Raw genomic sequence first — 17,766 nt, forward strand, 5'->3', positions numbered from 1 at the left:
GACCCATGACATTAGGATATATATATAAAAAAAATAATAAATCCAGATCAGATTCTGTCAGCAGTCAGCCTTCAGTTTTGCCATTTCAGAGTTAAGAAACCAGACTTTTCCAACAGATCTTTGCCTGGCTGCAGAGCTTCTTTGGCCAGGTCTAACCACGAGGCTTTCTGTTGGCCACTCTGGAGGCGATGTTGCACCTTTGCCCAAATAGTCCCTGATCAATCTCCAAAACCTTCCCTGTGAAATTATTGCTGAAAATACTGTTTCTATAAAAAACTTTTTTCCTCATAAAACATGCATCTTTCAACAACAAAACTGTCACTCAGAACAATTTATTCAGCTTGCTTAGGGTGGAATATTTTAATTTCTTAGTGGGCAACCAGTAGAGGGTAAAAAAATAGTTCTCTGGTGCTATATTTGGTTGGAATATAGCCCTTGCTTTGCTAGCCAGCCAATGTGACAACTGTAATTTGTACAACTCCTGACCAACTACTTAGTCTTTTCAGTAGTTTTCCAGTACATACAGAGTTAATTTATATAACTGCAATTACAGCTTCTGAAATTATATTCCTCAGTCAGTTTAATCAATGCTGCACTAGATGTTTCCATTTTTACTAATTCAATCACTGAGAATGTCAACCAATGATTTTAGTCTAGAGTTTAATGCCAACTATAATATTCTTTATCAAAATAACATGCTTATCTGGAAGATTATCAGCACACAGTCTTTCAGCTTCCTGTTAATCATTATAGGTCACATCAGAGCATGAGGTTCTTTGTAAATATTCCTGTTAAAGGCAGTGCAAAGTATTACTATGGTATTATCCTCATAATCCGTGCTACTGTTAAACACTCTTTGTTCTACACCACAGTGTTTCAAAATACTGAGGGGCAGATTGTGCCTTTCAAATATACAGATACATGCATGCAGCCAAGGAAGAATTAAGATGTCCTGGGAATTCCTATTTCCCTCCTTTACGTAAGCTTATCCCACACTTTCTGTTATGTCAGCCCCTAGGGTCTGTCCTATAAACACATAGGGTTGACATAAGCAGTCGGTAAAGCAGTAGCTGATACTCAACAAGAGGAGAATATTCACCATCTCCTACAGTAAAAAATAATACCTTGCTCTACTTGTAATGAAAGTGGCAGTGAGAGCACAGGGAGCAGGTATACCACTGAGGTATTTTTTAGGAAAGATGGTCCCTGAGAGAAAAGAGTGCAAGTGGTAGCAGAAATCAGCACATGCCTCACCACTTGCACACCAGTTTTAAAGAGCACTACAGGAGAACTACAAGAATCACAAATGTTCTGATCATTTCAGAATATTTCATATCACCTCAAAGAAACGTTTTGGAAAAATTACTTCCCTTCCAAAGTTAACATTCAGATCACAGTCTGTCACTGTGCTGCGTCTGGCTGAGCCCCATAGCAGCCCTCGCAGTGCTGTGCTTGTATCGGTAGCTACAAAGGTGGTGATAACCCACCAGTGTCTCGACTTCTGCTGAGCAGTGCTCACACAGCATCAAGGCTGTCACTCCAACCATCTCCCCCTCTCACCAGTAGGCTGGGGGTGGGCAAGATCTAGGGAGGGGACACAGACAGGACAGCTGACCCAAAGTGACCAATGGGATATTCCTCACCATATGACGTCTGCTCAGATATAAAAGCTAAGAAAAAGGAGAAGGAAGGGGGGGACGTCCTTATTTACAATGTTTGTCTTCCAGAGCAACCACTACTTGTACTGAAGTCCTGCTTCCCACCAAACGTCGCCTGCTGATGGGAAGTAGAGGATAACATCTTTTCTTTTCCTTTGCCTCTGTACACGTAGCTTTTGCTATTGTTTCATTAAACTGACTTTATCTTGACCCACAATTCCCCCCCCCCCCCCAATCTTATTTTCTCCCCCCCCTTCTGCTGAAGAGGAGAGTGACAGAGAGGCTTGGTGGGCACCTGGCATCCAGCCAAAGTCAACCCACCACAGTCACCAATCCCAAGCAGAATGACTCTTTTTAGACAACAACTAAAAAATTAACCATCCAGGAAAAAAACCAGCAAATTTAATTTAAGTAACTAAATGATCATTACAAAGGAGAATGGCTTAGATATGCAATAATGAAAGGAGAAAGGAGGTAGGTGCAAGGAGGGGGCAGCTTTATTATAACAGTATCTGGGACTCTGCTCTGGCTGGCAGGTGAATGCCACGCTAAACTGCTCTAGAAGTCATTACTAATACTGAATTCAGCCACAGAGGTATCTATTTCACCAAGAAGCATGACAGTATTTACCAGAGCAAGGATCATGATGATTAGAAAAAAAAAAAAAAAAAGCAAATTTGTATGCAGTTTACCTTCATGTTGAATGTAGCATGATTACAGGAATGCAGGTGACCATAGAATGTGTAAACACGGAGCCCCTAGGAATTAAACATAAAAAGAAAGCAATTAAATAGGTTATAGTGATATAAATTATTCTACACCCTTGTAAATAGACCTTGATTTTACGGCTATGTGCAAACCAAGGCACTCTGTGTGCTAAAAAACAGCTCCTGGTTGCTTGAAGAGGAACAGTTTTCTCGCAATTACTAAGGATATATCTATCTCCTTACTTCACATAATAGCTAGCAGGAAAGGTGCATTCAAACATCACAAAAGAAAGCCATCTCCCTTGCCAGAGGGTTTGAATTAAAAGGTGTAATCACTATGTCCATAACACTGAGCTCTTGCTCTTGGGCAGTGATTCAGTACATGTCTCTTGATATTCCACGCACACCATTAAAGTCTTCCTTAAGGAATCACAAGAATGAAATCAAGATTAATTATCTTTTGTCATCTTCCACATTAGCCCATAAGTGACCTACATAATGCAGTAACATATGTCAGATGTCATCACTGATATCTGACTTACTCTCCCAGTACAGGAGGCATCCAACCACAGTATCTCCTGCTGAAAAACCCAGTCTTCAAGATGGGACACTTTCAAGACCTCTAAAAATAGGTGTGCTTCTCTGTTTTCATAAAAATCACTGTCTTCATGTGTAACAGTAATAAAAATACTTTCTATTAAAAGTGAACACCAGCTTTGAACAGTGTAATCATATCCTGAAGAACAAGTTTTCACTCTAAGTTGACATTTTATTGAAAGACAATTTGTTGCACTTTCTGGAGAGATGAAAGAACCCAAACCCAAGATCTGAAATTCCTCTACACATCCTCGTACTCTGTCTTTGTACTTATTCTAGCTTGAATCAATCTCTCAGGAGCAGGGGTAGCATAGGTTAATCCTACCTCTGTCATGCTTTTAGTGTTTATACCATCAGCTTAACTCCATTTTAATTCTCCCAAAACACCACCAGAAAAAAAAAAAAAATCATTCCTACTCTGACACAAGATATTTCAATTCTCTTTTTCACTGACAAAACCTCCTGTATTTTTACCATCACCATGCTTTATCAGTATATTCTCACTGTTTGCAACGAGTCCTTTCAGGAAAGTAGTTAATGAGGTTTGACCACAAAGTAATTCTGAAGGGACACTACTCAATAATATTGTGTAGTTCATATTACATCTCTGAACCATTTAGGAGAACTCAGTCCAACAAAACAGCCGTTAAAGGGGATTAGATAGCTGTTATAAATACCTCAGGGGTTAAGAGCAAAGAGGGAAAAGAGCTATTGAAGCTGAAGAGCAGTGTTGACACAGGAACATATAGGTATTCATTATCTACAGATAAATTTCAGCTGGAAATTAGAAAACAGTTGTCAAACAGTGAGGTATGAAAACTCCCCTCCACTCCAAGCAGTGGGGATAAAAAAAATCTCATTAATTGTAAGAAGCTGCTTGAAAAGTATGGAAAATGATTTTCTGCCTGTGATCTTTTGTCTGAACTTGGAGACTGAGGAGACTCTTTCCAGTCTTGCTCATGTGGCATTAGAATACAAAACACTGATAAAGCCCAGCATTTAATGCTTCACAGAATTCCTTTTATTTAAAAAAAAGTCACCAAAAACAGGCAGCAGGCCAGTTTGGCAAGTGCTACTTTGTACCTTACTGTATTTTTCATTTACCTTTCTGTCTTGAAGTAGTCTCTCCTTCAAGGCCACGTATGCTATTGAGATTAAACTAGGAAATTTGTATTATTCCCATGGAAGGATTGCAAGACAAACATAACAAGAAAAATAGGCTCTGGACTGTTAAAAGGAATCCACTATCTTTAAAGAGCAAGCACATCATCTGCTTTAAGCATAAAAAGGTTGCCAGACTGCAGTTCTTGAGTGCTCCATAGTTTGCAACAGATTTGCAAGGGGAAAAAGTGCTACAAAAAAACCACCCAAAAGCTTGTATATTTACATTATTTCTAAATTATATAATACAAACCGATAAATCCTGATAAAAATAAAATTTAAATGATTATTAGCCAATTATAAATTCACTGTTGGAATAGAAATGTGATTACACAAAATTCCCCAAGATTGACACAGAAATCAAATTTGATAAAGGTAACATAGTAGCCAACCAAGATAACCAAACATACATGAGCAGTCCAGCAAGAAAAAATTCCAGGGACATAAAATCTACTTTATGACCTAGCAGCAGTATCAGTTGTACCCAGGCCATGGTAACAAACCAAATAGTGCATGTTTTGCATGGTAAATGTAGCCCTTGTAAGAATTTTGCTGTTGCTTAGTGGGGCATAGAATTTACCCCCAGACACTCTCAATTACCAATACATACACAGTAACTTTGCTAGCACAAAGAAGAAAAAAAAAAAGAAAACCACATGGACGCCATGACACAAAATTAATATGAACTTTCCGATTTTCTTTCCATAAGTCACTTCAGTAGAAAGCAACTGAAAAGGATTTTAATAATAGTAATAAAAATAATAATAAAAGCTAGACAAAGGCAATGGCTCTGTAAAGTGTTTCTCAATAGTATCACTGAAAATTTCCAAAGTGCCACTTTATTTTTATTCAATGCATAGCTAGTGTTTTCTTTACTCACACCAGGAAATCTGAGTTCTGCAGACATAAATGCCATAAAAACAAACCTGGAAATCTTACTATTTAGCTGTAACACCCCAGCAAAATCAAACAGTCATATTCTCTGGATCAGAGCTCATGTTAAGACAGCACTGAGCTTTCAGCATCAAGAGCTCAGCAGTAAGTTAATGACACCCCTTTTGCACACGCATTCTGCTTTTTAGTCATTAATTATAAAATAATCTAGTGTAACACCACCAGGACCCCTGCTTCATTTGGTGTGGGACTGAACAGGGTGTCTATATACCAGGCATAATCTCCCTTGGAGTGAAGTTTGGAGCATCTCTTCTTCAGTGGAATTCCACTGGAGCATCTTGCAAATTGGTCCCTGGCTTACTAACAGCTTCTTGTCATCCAGGAACCAGCTGTATGCATCTGCCTTTTAAGTGAATTTTTTTAAGATTCAAGACTAGCCAGTGCAAACACCTGGGACTTGTATCACAAGGAAAAGAGCAGAGGAAAAAGGAGGATCTTGTCTTAATGCTAGGGGAGTTGTCAGTTTGGAAAATTATGCTCCTTTGCTGCTACCTTCAAGGTCTCACTGACAGAGACAACATTATCACAAATCTAGAGTAGAAGAAACAACAAAACATCAGAATAGAACTCTGCAGCTGTAAAAAGGCCAATTCTTTCCATATTTAACCCATAGGGTTTATCCAGCCTCCTTGCATATGACTCTTGAGTAGTATAAAGGGCAGTAAATTACTGAGAATACATTATTATTGTTGTCCGAGTCATCAGGTCTTGATTGAAATATTAATGGAAGAAGTCTCAGTTCTATTCACTCCTTGAGCTGCTGCCCAATTACATTAATAACCATACATTCGTCCTTTGCAGAAAATACACAGATAACAGCAACATTCAAAGAAAACAAAATATAGTGTTCTGCATTGTTGTTGGGTTTGGTTTTTTTTTAATGATTATGCACACATGCACACACACATATAATTTTCCAGTTTGAAACCCAGAAATTAACATTAGAATCAGCTGTTAGAAACACCATGGCATTATCTTATGGAGCCTATCAATGTCTCCGCTTCCACTGAACACAGACATTAATTGCCTGCCTTGGACTGGAGCTATATAAAAAGCTTCAGATAGTGAAAACATTTTTTTTCTTTTTTAAATGCAATCCAGTATCGTAGATACCCTGACCTTTGGAACTATGGATCTGTGAACAGTAATCCTGATGCAAAAGTGTAGTTAAACAAGGAACCTAAATTTAAATGATTTTTTGTTCTTACTTTCACAGGATAAAAGCCCAAGATTTTGGAATCAATAGTGAAATTCTGCTGTAAATCCTTCCTATTGTGTCCACATAGATACACAAATACCAGGGCAACAGAAGACAGGCTGAAGGCAATCATAGTTAATACACTACAGCTTGTTTGCATCTGTAGAATTAAGTTAATCTATTAACTATGTAACACAGCAGCTGAATCTTCCTATACTTACTTTGATTACCAGTTTAGCAGCAGCAACAACAAACTCGCAAACCTAACAAGCCATAATTCAAGCACCTCTGGAGAAAGCATGCAGCCAAAACCTGTTGAGCATCATTTAAAAACTGCTCATGTTTTTTAAACTCTGCTGTTCTTTTGATTATTTTTTGGATTTTGAATACCCTGCTATACGTGAAAGGCTGACATGAACAAACTTACTTTGCCAAATTCAAAAATCCATTAGAACAAGCTGAGTGTAATACGCTAGGTGCAATATGTAATTATCTATATTAATTTGATATGATATGAGCTTTTAGATAACAGCATCTGAATATGAGGTTTAGCTAAACAGCCTTCAGATAAGAGATTTATTTGTAATTTCTTGGTTCATTTAGAAATTAACTCAAAAAAATATGTTCATTTAGAAGGACTAAACTAAGAAAACTGTTCAAACCACAAAGCACTCAGCAGTGGAACTGCTCATCTCATTCTCTTTATCAAAAACACACAAAACCTCCTGACAGTTTCTCATGAGAGGTTTAATTTTATTTGAGGGGAAAAAACTAGTACCTTGAAGGAAAATTCTGATTTTACATAGGTGAAATTTGTCCAGAAAGTCAAATAATCTAATACTTTGGAAGCTCACTTCACCAAACTTGAACTTTTCCTAAAGCAAGTGTCATGTTAAGTGTACCATGATTACCAACTACTGACTCATTGGGGAAGGTCTAACCTTTCTCCGTCTCCCTTGCTGAATATGGCCAAAGGCTTTTCTTTTTACAGCAAAGTGCAAAATTAAAAGCATGACTCCTACTCAAATCCCTGCCTTATTCATGACATAGTCTGTGTGCTTGGTGTACCTATGCTTTGCATCAGCAAGGCACTAGCAAGCTCTGAAGGAATTGTGTGACATATCCAGCAGAACTGTGGGCTCTGAAGTCACTCCACACTGGGGGGGAACTGCCTGCATTGTTGCCTTGAAGTAGGTGCACTGGAAACATCAAAAGGGGTGTGGATCTCTTTATTAGAACACAAGCCATAACAAGGTAATTTTTTAAAGGGAGAAAACTCACTTTCGTGAGATATGACAAGTGAACACAAAAACTGGCGGAAAAATTCTAAAAACACCTACCCTCTCTACCTTTGCAAGACAGCTCCTTTCTTTCAGCCTCCTTTCAGCCCAGCCTGTAATAACTCACTTCAGCAATTTCCTGCATCACACGAAGTCTGTGCGTGTTCCCCGCAAGGCCAGCCCAGCTGCTCACAGCAAGAGCTGCTCTCTTCTCCATCTGCCCCATCCCATCTCATCCAGAGGGCACCACTCAAAGCAAGGCAAAAATGCATCCATCCCCCAGCTATCCTCTCAGGGGCTCTTACAAGCACATGACGTACGGTATCTGTATAGTAAGCAGTGAAAAAAATTGTAAAACAATTTTACCATCTGTCACCACAGGTTTTACTTGATAAGCTTAAGCACAAAACCCTCAGCACAGAGTTTGCTTCTGTTCTCCTTGCTTGGAATAGAGCCTGGGGGGAAAAGTCATGCAGAGAAGACTCTTTCCTGATGTTAGACCAAGGGCAACATCAGGCCAGGGAATTCCTCAGATGTTTTGTAATCCTGTACTTGGGGAATAAATTTGCAAGTCATTTGTGTGCCTTATTACAGAAGGATTCACAGACACAGGTACATACACCAAAGTTGAAGCACATCAGCTGTTGGGTTGTCTGCTATTATGGTGCTCTCCCTTTCTCACAGACAGCTTTTTTGGAAATCATTATTATTATTTTACATTTTATTCACTACATCTTCCTAAAGAAGCAGAAGAATTTTGAATCTCTTTAAAATGCATGAACTTACATAACAGCTTCTATACTGTGAAACATTAACAACTTGAGAAAGCGTTTTTCTAAAGCTGGTAGGTAATAGGAACTAGAAATAGAGCTCTGCCTGCCAGCTAAGCCTAACACCATGCTTTTCATCACAGACTAGCCTTCCTTTCACTTCAGTTACCTGCTACTAAAAATATGGAAAAAAACTGAAGTAACCTTGCTGTGGGACACTCCTGAATTATCTCACTTTTCTGCATCTGAACTTTCACACGGACATAGCAGTATGTCTTTTGCACTCAACATGCAGTCATATTCATTTTTCTTAATTAAGAGGAAAAGTGTGTTTCTAGGCCAAGACCTTGTATGCTAAATCTGTTCAAAGTGAACCTCTAAGGCTCTCAAAAAAACCACTAAAAATCGGAGTTATAATAGTAGAAATGCTGACAGATTATCTTCTTGCCAGCATAATATAACCTGACTCTAAGATGAATGTTTCATGAATTAAAAAAAGTTGAAAAAAGCTCCTCTGTTCAGCTTTGTTCTCAAGATGAAAGTAAATTATCTTTTGGTCTTCCACTGACACTTGGATTTTTGTACTGCCGTCTGTGGAAACCTGTAACCACAGGTAGTATTTAAACAGACATGACCGTGTGGGATTCTCTCCTCACTAAACTCCTGTAAGAGCCATCAAACTTCTAACTATACAAGGAGGGAAAAAGGTTTTATAGCAAGCAGATACCTTCCTGTACCTGCTTCTGTGAAGAAAGACAGAGAAGTCATCTCTTCTTGGAGAGATCACACACAAGTGCAGTTCACCTGCACGGCCATGACAGACCATCCAGGGATGGGGAAGGAGAAATTTCTTTGCTAGACCCATCATTCTTTTAAAAGAAAATAAACAGGAAAAAAAAAATCCCTCAAAAGTATTTAAATTCTTTCACTAAAAGCAGACTTGTGTATTATTCCCCTGGTTATATTGGCAGATGGCTTCAGTAGCAGAAGCTACTGCATCTTAATAAGGATTTGTAAGGCAGGTGAACATACATCACCCTGTCAGCACCAAAAAAGCCAAATTCAGTAATTGCATTCCTCCTATCCAATGTAATTCTTGGCGTTTAAATGTTCTAGCGAGGGAAGGATCAGCGGTGCAAGAACAGGGATGGCCAGGGAAATCCAGTATGCTGAAGCCCATTAGCTGCAGAATTCTCAGTGTGGGATATGGCCTTTTCCCCACAGAATTAGGCAGGCCATTTTTAACATAACTAGAGTTGACTTTAAATAAACTTGGTATTCCAAAACTTTGCAAAACATACCAACCATTTTCAGGAGAGTAATGCGTGAATGACAGAAACCTAGCAGGACTGTCTCATATTAAACGTTATGAGCTCTATTGCTTTAATGTAAAAAAGATCAAAAAGACGAATTACAAATGAGCGGAAGTTGCTGGTGGAATATAACTGGCAAAGTTACGAGTGGAGTGAAAGCACAGAAGAGAAATACAAAGGAACTTCTGTTGGCTTTGAAAATGAGGTTACATGAAAGCAGAATAAAACAATGAATGCATAATTTAATTTTATATGAGAAAAGGTGAGAGGGCTACATGCAAAACCCTTTCTTCCTTCCCACCTTTAAAGGTAGGAGGTGTGAAATCTAAGTTGCATTCTTGGAAAGTTTTTACTTTTCCTCTGTTCAGCCGTGAACAGCACATGGACTGCAAAAGACATGAGAAGCTGTTCAGCTGTATATAGTTCAGCTTCTTCACACATACGGTTCCCACATCTGAATCTAACACTCCTGTGCACTGTCTTTAGCATCTGCACTCCAGATTTGTGTTTCTTTACCTGCTAATCCCACTCTGGTCCTGTAACAAAAGTCTTAAATCTGCAACTGAGCAAAGCAACATCATGCACTATCTTCTGATCTTATCTGAAGATGAGAAGTTGAGTATCAGTCTGAAGGATTTTAGTGCTCTTAAAAACTGAAGCTCAATTTTGGTTCAATTGCCAAACTGTTGAGTTACGTGAATTCATACCAGAACACCAGTTATTTTTCCTAACAAGAGCAAGGAAAAACTAAGTGTTTTTAACTGAAAAAGACTATAAGGCAAAAGCAAGTACATACACAACTGTGATTACTAAATAAACAAATGAGGTAGCCCAAATGTTTAGAAAAAAAGAAAAAAGTAAAAGCTAAAGAATTTCTTCCCTTCAAAGAGTCAGCATAAATCCGGAGTAAGCCAATAAGATCAAAGTTATTACTTGTCTAACAGCCATTTGGAGAGTGTGTAGTTCTATCGGTATAAACAAATCTATAAGCCTCCTGCATTCACACTGCGAATTTTGTTTTGGCAGTCATTACGCATCAAATGCATCTCATCCAAATTTAAAGTGGCAGATGCACAGAATGAAAATACCAAAGAGAGAGGAAAAAAAAAAAAAGGGGGCAAACTTAACAGACCATGTCTGCAGTTCGCTTTTGTTAACCTGCAACTGCTGAATAGCGCTCTTGAAGTCACGTTCCTCTTCGATCTCTGTTTTCCCCATTACCCAACAGGAAGGGATTGACTAGTTCCCAGTAGGAGTCCTGGCAAAGAAACTGGTATCTGAATGGAAATGGAAGGCACACCACTTGCTCACCATGATGCAATTTTCCCAACTTCTGCTGTTGGGAATAACAGTATTGCTGACTTGAGGGACCAAGATCAGAGAAGAGAACCCAGATTATTTGGCTAGAAACACTGAAGAAGTTATCCATTGGAAAAAGAAGTCACTGAAATAAATAAATAAAAAGAAAAATTAACAGTTTATTTTTAAAAGTCTTTAGATTTCAAAATTTTTTGGGAAAAAAAAAAATCACCAATGGAAGAGGAGAAAACGTTGAAATTGGCTCTTACAAACACACTGTCCATAGATTCTATACACCAGATCCTGCTTGCACTCTCTACAGACTCTGATTGAAAGGGAAAAAAAGGATTGTGAATGCCTATTGAAAATATTCCTAATCTTCTGCAATTTCAAATTCAGAACTTTGCAAGTATTCAAAATGAAATTCATGTCAGTATTTTCAAAAGTGAGATTTTCAAGAAAAAAAGAGAAAGTAAAGCAGAAAGATCTGGGTAGCAATGGAAATAGTTATATTTTTTAGCAAGTGTGCTGAACTTCTAAGTTTTCATTAGCATTCAAAACACAAATAGTTAATTACTATCTCAGTATCTCAGTAATATGATGGTTAAATTCCATTACATTTAGGAATGGGCAAACTTTGTCTCATAAACTTGCATACTTTATATGCTATGGGCCTTACACGTCGTTGGTTTCTCTTAGATAAAATACAGGTATTGCATGAAGCGACATCACTTTTTTCTCACTGCCTTATGCTACCACAAGGACGTATCACAAAATGAAACAGATGTGGGTCCTGCTGAAGCTGATGACAACATTATTCCCAGTTTCACTCAGAGAATGAGGGTACTTTGTAATGCCTTTGCTAGAAAATAACACCTGCCACCTGACGTCAGGTTTCATTGCATATGAAATTACCTATGCCAATAAATATGCTTATGCTTATGCTCAGACCAATAGATGTCAAAATACATCCTTTTGACTTTTGACATACAAAGCAATCCTACTAGGAGTACCTTGCTGAACCTCAGCCTAAGGAATACCAATATTACTCTTTTACCATAGTGCTGCTCCCAGTAGAAACCTGCACTCAGTCTTGGTGGGAAAGGAATTAGGCAAAACACCAATTTTGAAAGTCCCACCTGTTTTATAGAGTTTATAGATTACTTCAAAGAAAAAATATTTTAATCATTAAAATACAACCTAGTGGTTTAGCTGTGTTAAGCTTATTAATATTTCCCAATAAACTTAATGACTTAAATGAAAAAGGAATAAATATTTTTTAATCCATCAATAGTGGCATTGTATCTGGTGACTGGACACACAGGACTACAGAGTATGCCACTATTTATGTAATTTTCAAAGAAGTGCACGTAGGGGGCTGTAACCAGAAAATCTTTGCTGGGAATATCCCACAATAAAACAAATGTCATAATAAGTTATAAATACATACATACAAAAATATATAGTCCTTCATGTGCAATAAGAAAAACTGAATAATAAAAATACTGAAAAAAATTATTTCAAAGCAATATGAACACTTTCCCCAAAATGTTTTTGTCTGGTGCTAACAAGGTTATTGGAGGCAGGGGTGATAAGAACATTTAGCATTTGAGAAGCAAGAGCTCTTCATCTGTTTTAGCACTGTTTTCCCAAGATGCTCACATCATGGCACAAGGCTGTAGAGACACTAAAGAGAAGTAAAACTCCTGGAAGCCTTTTCAGAGACCTCTTGTAGAATTACAGCACGATTAAATTACCTCTTGAATTAAAAAAAAAAAAAAAAAAAAAAAGTTTCTTACAAAGTTCAGCCTGTCAGAGTTGCCAGGATTAGATCAGGGACCAAATGTATTATGACTAAGCTCAGTGCTGTATAAATATTAGATCCATTATTCAAACAGCTCACAGGACACCACACACTTGATTTTACAATGACAAAAACTCCCCATGAAATATCTTTCCTGGGATTTTTCCTTAGTAAGGGTGGCGGCATGGTCCCCTATCTGAGCAGAAAGAAAATGTAAACAGCAGGTTCCCATTAAAGGAGTTATATCATGTATGTAGCCTCAGACAAAAGGATTCCAGCGTTTGGGTTTTGTGAGTTATTAACAGCAGCCTGCTCTGTAATTGTCAGTGAAATAATCTCATTGACACATACAAGTTAGGAAATAGAGGTCTCATTAACAAAGCCTCTAGCCTTTATTAGATCATATAAATAACCAAGAGAGCCTGCAAAAGATCGATTACAGCTTTTAAACGTTTATGGAATCAGTGTTTAATTAAGACAATTTTAATATGCAAATCAAGCCTAATTATCATCATTTGTTAATGTTAGTCTGCCTGGGCTCTAAACAGCTTCAGCTGCAAATATGGTAACAGTATCATATTTTTGCTGTGTTTTTTCCTAGGAAGAATTGCAGAGGAAACAATCAAGTTGCACTACCAGTACGCACGAAGGCTTCCAAAACCACATTTCCATTTACCATTTGGAGATGAAGGTCAAAAAAGTGCTCAACGTAGCGTAAAATCTAGCTGAAATGTTATGCATTTCTTCACCCACTATTTTGTAGAGTGCTTTAATTAATGTCTTTCCTTCAAAGTAACCAACCCCTCCGGGAGCTTCTTTTGATGAAAATCTGCCCGTGTTCAATGCAGTGATTGAATAGAAGGGTTTCTTACACAGACCGCTGTTACTCAGAGGATGATGTTGGGACTTTTTTTCTTCCTACCTCCTCTGCCCCAGGAATGGTAACCCTCCTATGCTGAGAAGCCGCAGCATTACGGCAAAGCCCCTGGAAATTAAATGGTGAAGCAAACAAGAAAAACACAACCTTCAGCAACATGATGGGAGGAGCAGCTGGGGAAGAATACAAAACAGCAAGGGAGAAAACCAATGTTTGTGCTCTGATTCTTGAAGATGTAAAATTAAAGACTCAAAGTCCCCGTGAATTTGTTTGGGGAAAGAGGGTGGGGCAACTGCAACACAATCCTGGTAAAAATCATTCCCTTTTCCTGACACTGCTGCTCTCCTGCACCACAAAAAGCTGCACTGACTAAAATGAAGAAAGAGAACCACTCATCATTGGGCAGTATTGATTTGCTGTTGAGTGCTTACACATTGACAGCAGGGGAAATACAAAATGTTTCTGTTTGCAACATTTTACAATACAGAAAGTCACTTCTGTATTTTTCTTTGCCATTATGCTTTCTTTCCTCATATTCCCAATGCTTTGTACCCCATAGCTGCTAAGCTGTCAGTTGGTTGAAGGTAAAAGGAAAGCTTTCTACTTTTACTTATTCTGTAATATATTTGGTATTTCTAAGTAAATTAAGTCGTCTTGGGGAAAAAAAAAAAAAAAAGGATATGCAGTTACAATAGGCAATGAGTCTTTCAAGACAGAATGAATAAAAATGTAATAACCAGAGTAGAAATAAAATACAAGAGAGAACTTGAAAAGCCTCCACTTCAAATGGGAGCACACCGGCTTTCACCCTGTGTCTTGACTGACTAGATGATGAAAGGACTTCATACAGAAACCACACTTGGGTACAGCGCAGAGCCATGGCTGGGTAGAGATCTGTCAGGCAATCACTTCCCAGCTCCATTTTGAAATGTTCTGCCTGGAGACGGTATTGGAGAATGGGTCGTTCAGTACAACCTGTGCATGCTCTTGCCAACACAGTAAGTCCACACAGAAGTTGAGCTAGGCTGGGGAACAGACCCTTATATCGCAGGATCACCTAAACAGTTGTGAACCTGCAGGCAATGAAGAATCAAGACACAGAATACAGAGGTGTTGAAGGGGCTGCCGAGACAGCTGGCAGGTGCTGATGCTGGATTTATAGCATGTTTCCCCTGAGAGCTGTGTGCAAAGGCATGGGGCTTCTGCACGGACTAGCAATGATTGTAGGAGCTGCCATCATTTTTGGGTAACTGAACCTGAGGACATTCCGAGAATTTGAACTAACCATATATGGAAGGGAACACCTGCATAGTTTAGTTTTCTAAAGCTCTTCATTACCTGTAACGAAAAATATTGACACTTATCTTACTTATCCTTCATTAGATAAAATGGCCAGGATTTTCACAGAGCCTATGGAAATTTGAATTCCAGTGGAACTTTGTATAATGAGTGAAACAAGTACATTTTCAGGAAGTACATGTAAACCCGCCAAGAGCAGGGAAGAATGGAAAATAAATGCAAACTAGGACATGTCCAGTAGGCTTAGTGGAGAAGTTTTGTGTTCAGACACAGTATACATACACCTATACCACTGAGCTCTGAGCTACACCATCAGGACTAGGGCAGTGAAAGAAAGAACGGAGGAGTACTTCAGAAGTTCAGTTCATTCAGTCATTTACTATGGCACTGCAATGCTGTATTGGCCCGTTTTGCCCAGTGGATGCTTCCCTAAAAGGAGAAGTCAACAGTGCTGATACACTTCATACAGACAGTAAACTGACAGCAAAGGAATGTGAAATGCCCAAGACAATATTTGAGTCACTAATTTGCAGCTGAGAGATCACAATAATTTTCCAGGTCACCTCCATGCTACTTACTAACATTGGATAAGAGACAGGTCTGCCTAACCCTGCTGAAACTTCCCAGACCATGGGAAGCGTTGCACCCCAGTGTACCTGCTCGTTTTCCAGCCTGGTTGCACACGAAACCAGCTACTTCTGAGGAAAGTATCTGGTGGAACAGATAGCTATGCTGTCCAAAAATAATATTTCACATTCTCAAGTCTACATTTGCTATTTGTATTAAAAATATATGAAATACATTTTATGTTTGATATACTGTATGGTCCACTTGCTTTTGTACCCTGCTAAAGTCTTGGCTTCGGCATCTCAAACCTGCCTGCAGCTCCAGTGATGGAAAGTTAAAAACATTCCCAAACTCCCTTCTGAGTGTTGTCACGTGCATTCAGTAAGATGAAAAAGTACCCGAGTCAGACATAGATCTGATAACTTCCTAAGATATATAGACATATCTCAAAGTAGATATTACTGTCAAACAGCAAAGTTTTACAAGTGAATTCAGAAAAAAATTATTTGCATTAGACATGCACATCAACAATCCTGCTCCACAGCAATGTTCAAGCATCTACTAAAATAAACACTAGTTCTTATGTAATGATCTTCTCAGTGTTCAATCATTTGAACATCCGAGTTTCAAGAACATTGTTACAAGAACTGTTGTAAATAAAAAGTACTATTTACACAGCATTTTCAACCCTGGAACACATTGAGCCTCTGCTGAAGTCTTACTCTCCAATGGGAGAGTCCAATGAAATGAGGGCCCATTTTACAAGGTGGAGAAAAGGAAATATGCTGGCATACGTGGCTGAAAGCTGTGGGAGGAATCCTGACACTACATTTAAGCAGAGCAGTGCAAAACAAAATTTCATTTCACTTCTCAGATACAACATGCACTCAGCATGAGTCTTGGCCTATTGTGTTTTGCAGGTCAAAATTTTCAGCCACAAAATTTTGATTAGTAAAGAATAAAATACAACCTGAAGTTTGTCCTTTCAGAAGACAATGTTATATACTTTTTAAAATTAGAAATGCCATTTTAGTATTTTTTTAAATGTTTTCAGTGTGATTTGATTATAAAGCCCTAACAAATATAAACCACTATTTTCTTTTTTTGCTCATTCTCCTTTCCTGTATCCCTCATCACAAAGGACAGCACACAGTTATTCCTAGACCCAAGAAGTACAGCTCTTTCGTTAATTTTATTTGTTTTGTAATTTCTCAATTTAAGCCAGATCTTTCCTGATTATTGGAAGACAGACAAGTACGGACACTTTTTTTTACGGTAGAAAAATATGAATTTAAGAAAAAAGCTCAAAAGGAAAACACATAAACACTTTAAATGCAAATGAACTCTAACTTACATTCCATTTCTGAAAATTTTCAAATAAAATTCTAAAATCTCAACCAAAGCACTTTGGTTTTGCTTGCAGCCAGCTCTGCTTGTGTCCCTCCTGCCATGACCCCCTGCAGGGAATGAGCAGGAAGCAGGATGCCCTGGGACCCCCCTCGAGCTAGAGGATGCTCCACAGCAGCACAGGCTGGCCTGGGTTTGCGATCCCTGTTGTGGCAGGGCTCTGCCCTTTGTGCGAGCTGTGCTGCTGTACAGCGGGGTCACTGCAATGACATGGCAGAGCTAGTGTTCGAGCTCAAAAATAAATTCATGCCTGTGCACGTCTTCAAGCCACACATGAAGCACCTCTTATCCATAGTAAGGATATATGGCCAGAATAACCTCCCATGTCTCATCAGGGTGTATATCTACCCACTGTACAAGACAAGATGGCACAAGAAGCATTGCACCTTGAGATATCACATTACGTTCATTTTCTCTTCAGTGAACTGAACTGCAAATAAATGACTCAGAAACCAGCATGAAACGACATATCACCAACGGGTTTTATAAACATTATTTGTTAGAAGACGTAACTCTTAACAATATATGACCCATGACTAATTTCAGGGGGTCGAGGTGATCTTTGCCCTCCACTGTGTAGGGTATTATTCTTCTCTAGAGAAGTTCAAAGGTTAATGAATAAAGTGTCAGCAAAGAAGAAACGAGACTAAGCAAGAAAATGCTTGTTCTTGGGCTCTGCTATAAATAATGCTCTCATTAAAATTCTGCCTTGGAAGAAAGGCAAGTCCATTAGTCTAGGAGCTAATTTTTACTGGCTCCTTAGATGTATGCATATTAAAAATTCAGCTTTTATAATTGCCAGCCATCAACCACCTAGTCAGTGCTGTTCTTGGAGTTTTTAATTATTTACTTCATTTGCATAGACACTCCAATTT

At 38.5% G+C, this 17,766-nt stretch overlaps 1 protein-coding gene across 1 annotated transcript in view; it reads right to left on the minus strand.

The window, feature by feature from the left end:
* Positions 1 to 17,766, minus strand: part of SPAG16 (sperm associated antigen 16) — a 413,195-nt gene that overhangs the window by 122,493 nt on the left and 272,936 nt on the right. The window contains exon 15 of the mRNA XM_056349058.1: positions 2,351 to 2,416. Within this exon, the coding sequence (XP_056205033.1) occupies positions 2,351 to 2,416 (66 nt within the window). The remainder of the gene's footprint in view (positions 1 to 2,350; positions 2,417 to 17,766) is intronic.

This window comes from Falco biarmicus, chromosome 8 (assembly GCF_023638135.1).
Source record: "Falco biarmicus isolate bFalBia1 chromosome 8, bFalBia1.pri, whole genome shotgun sequence".
Lineage (NCBI taxonomy): Eukaryota > Metazoa > Chordata > Aves > Falconiformes > Falconidae > Falco > Falco biarmicus.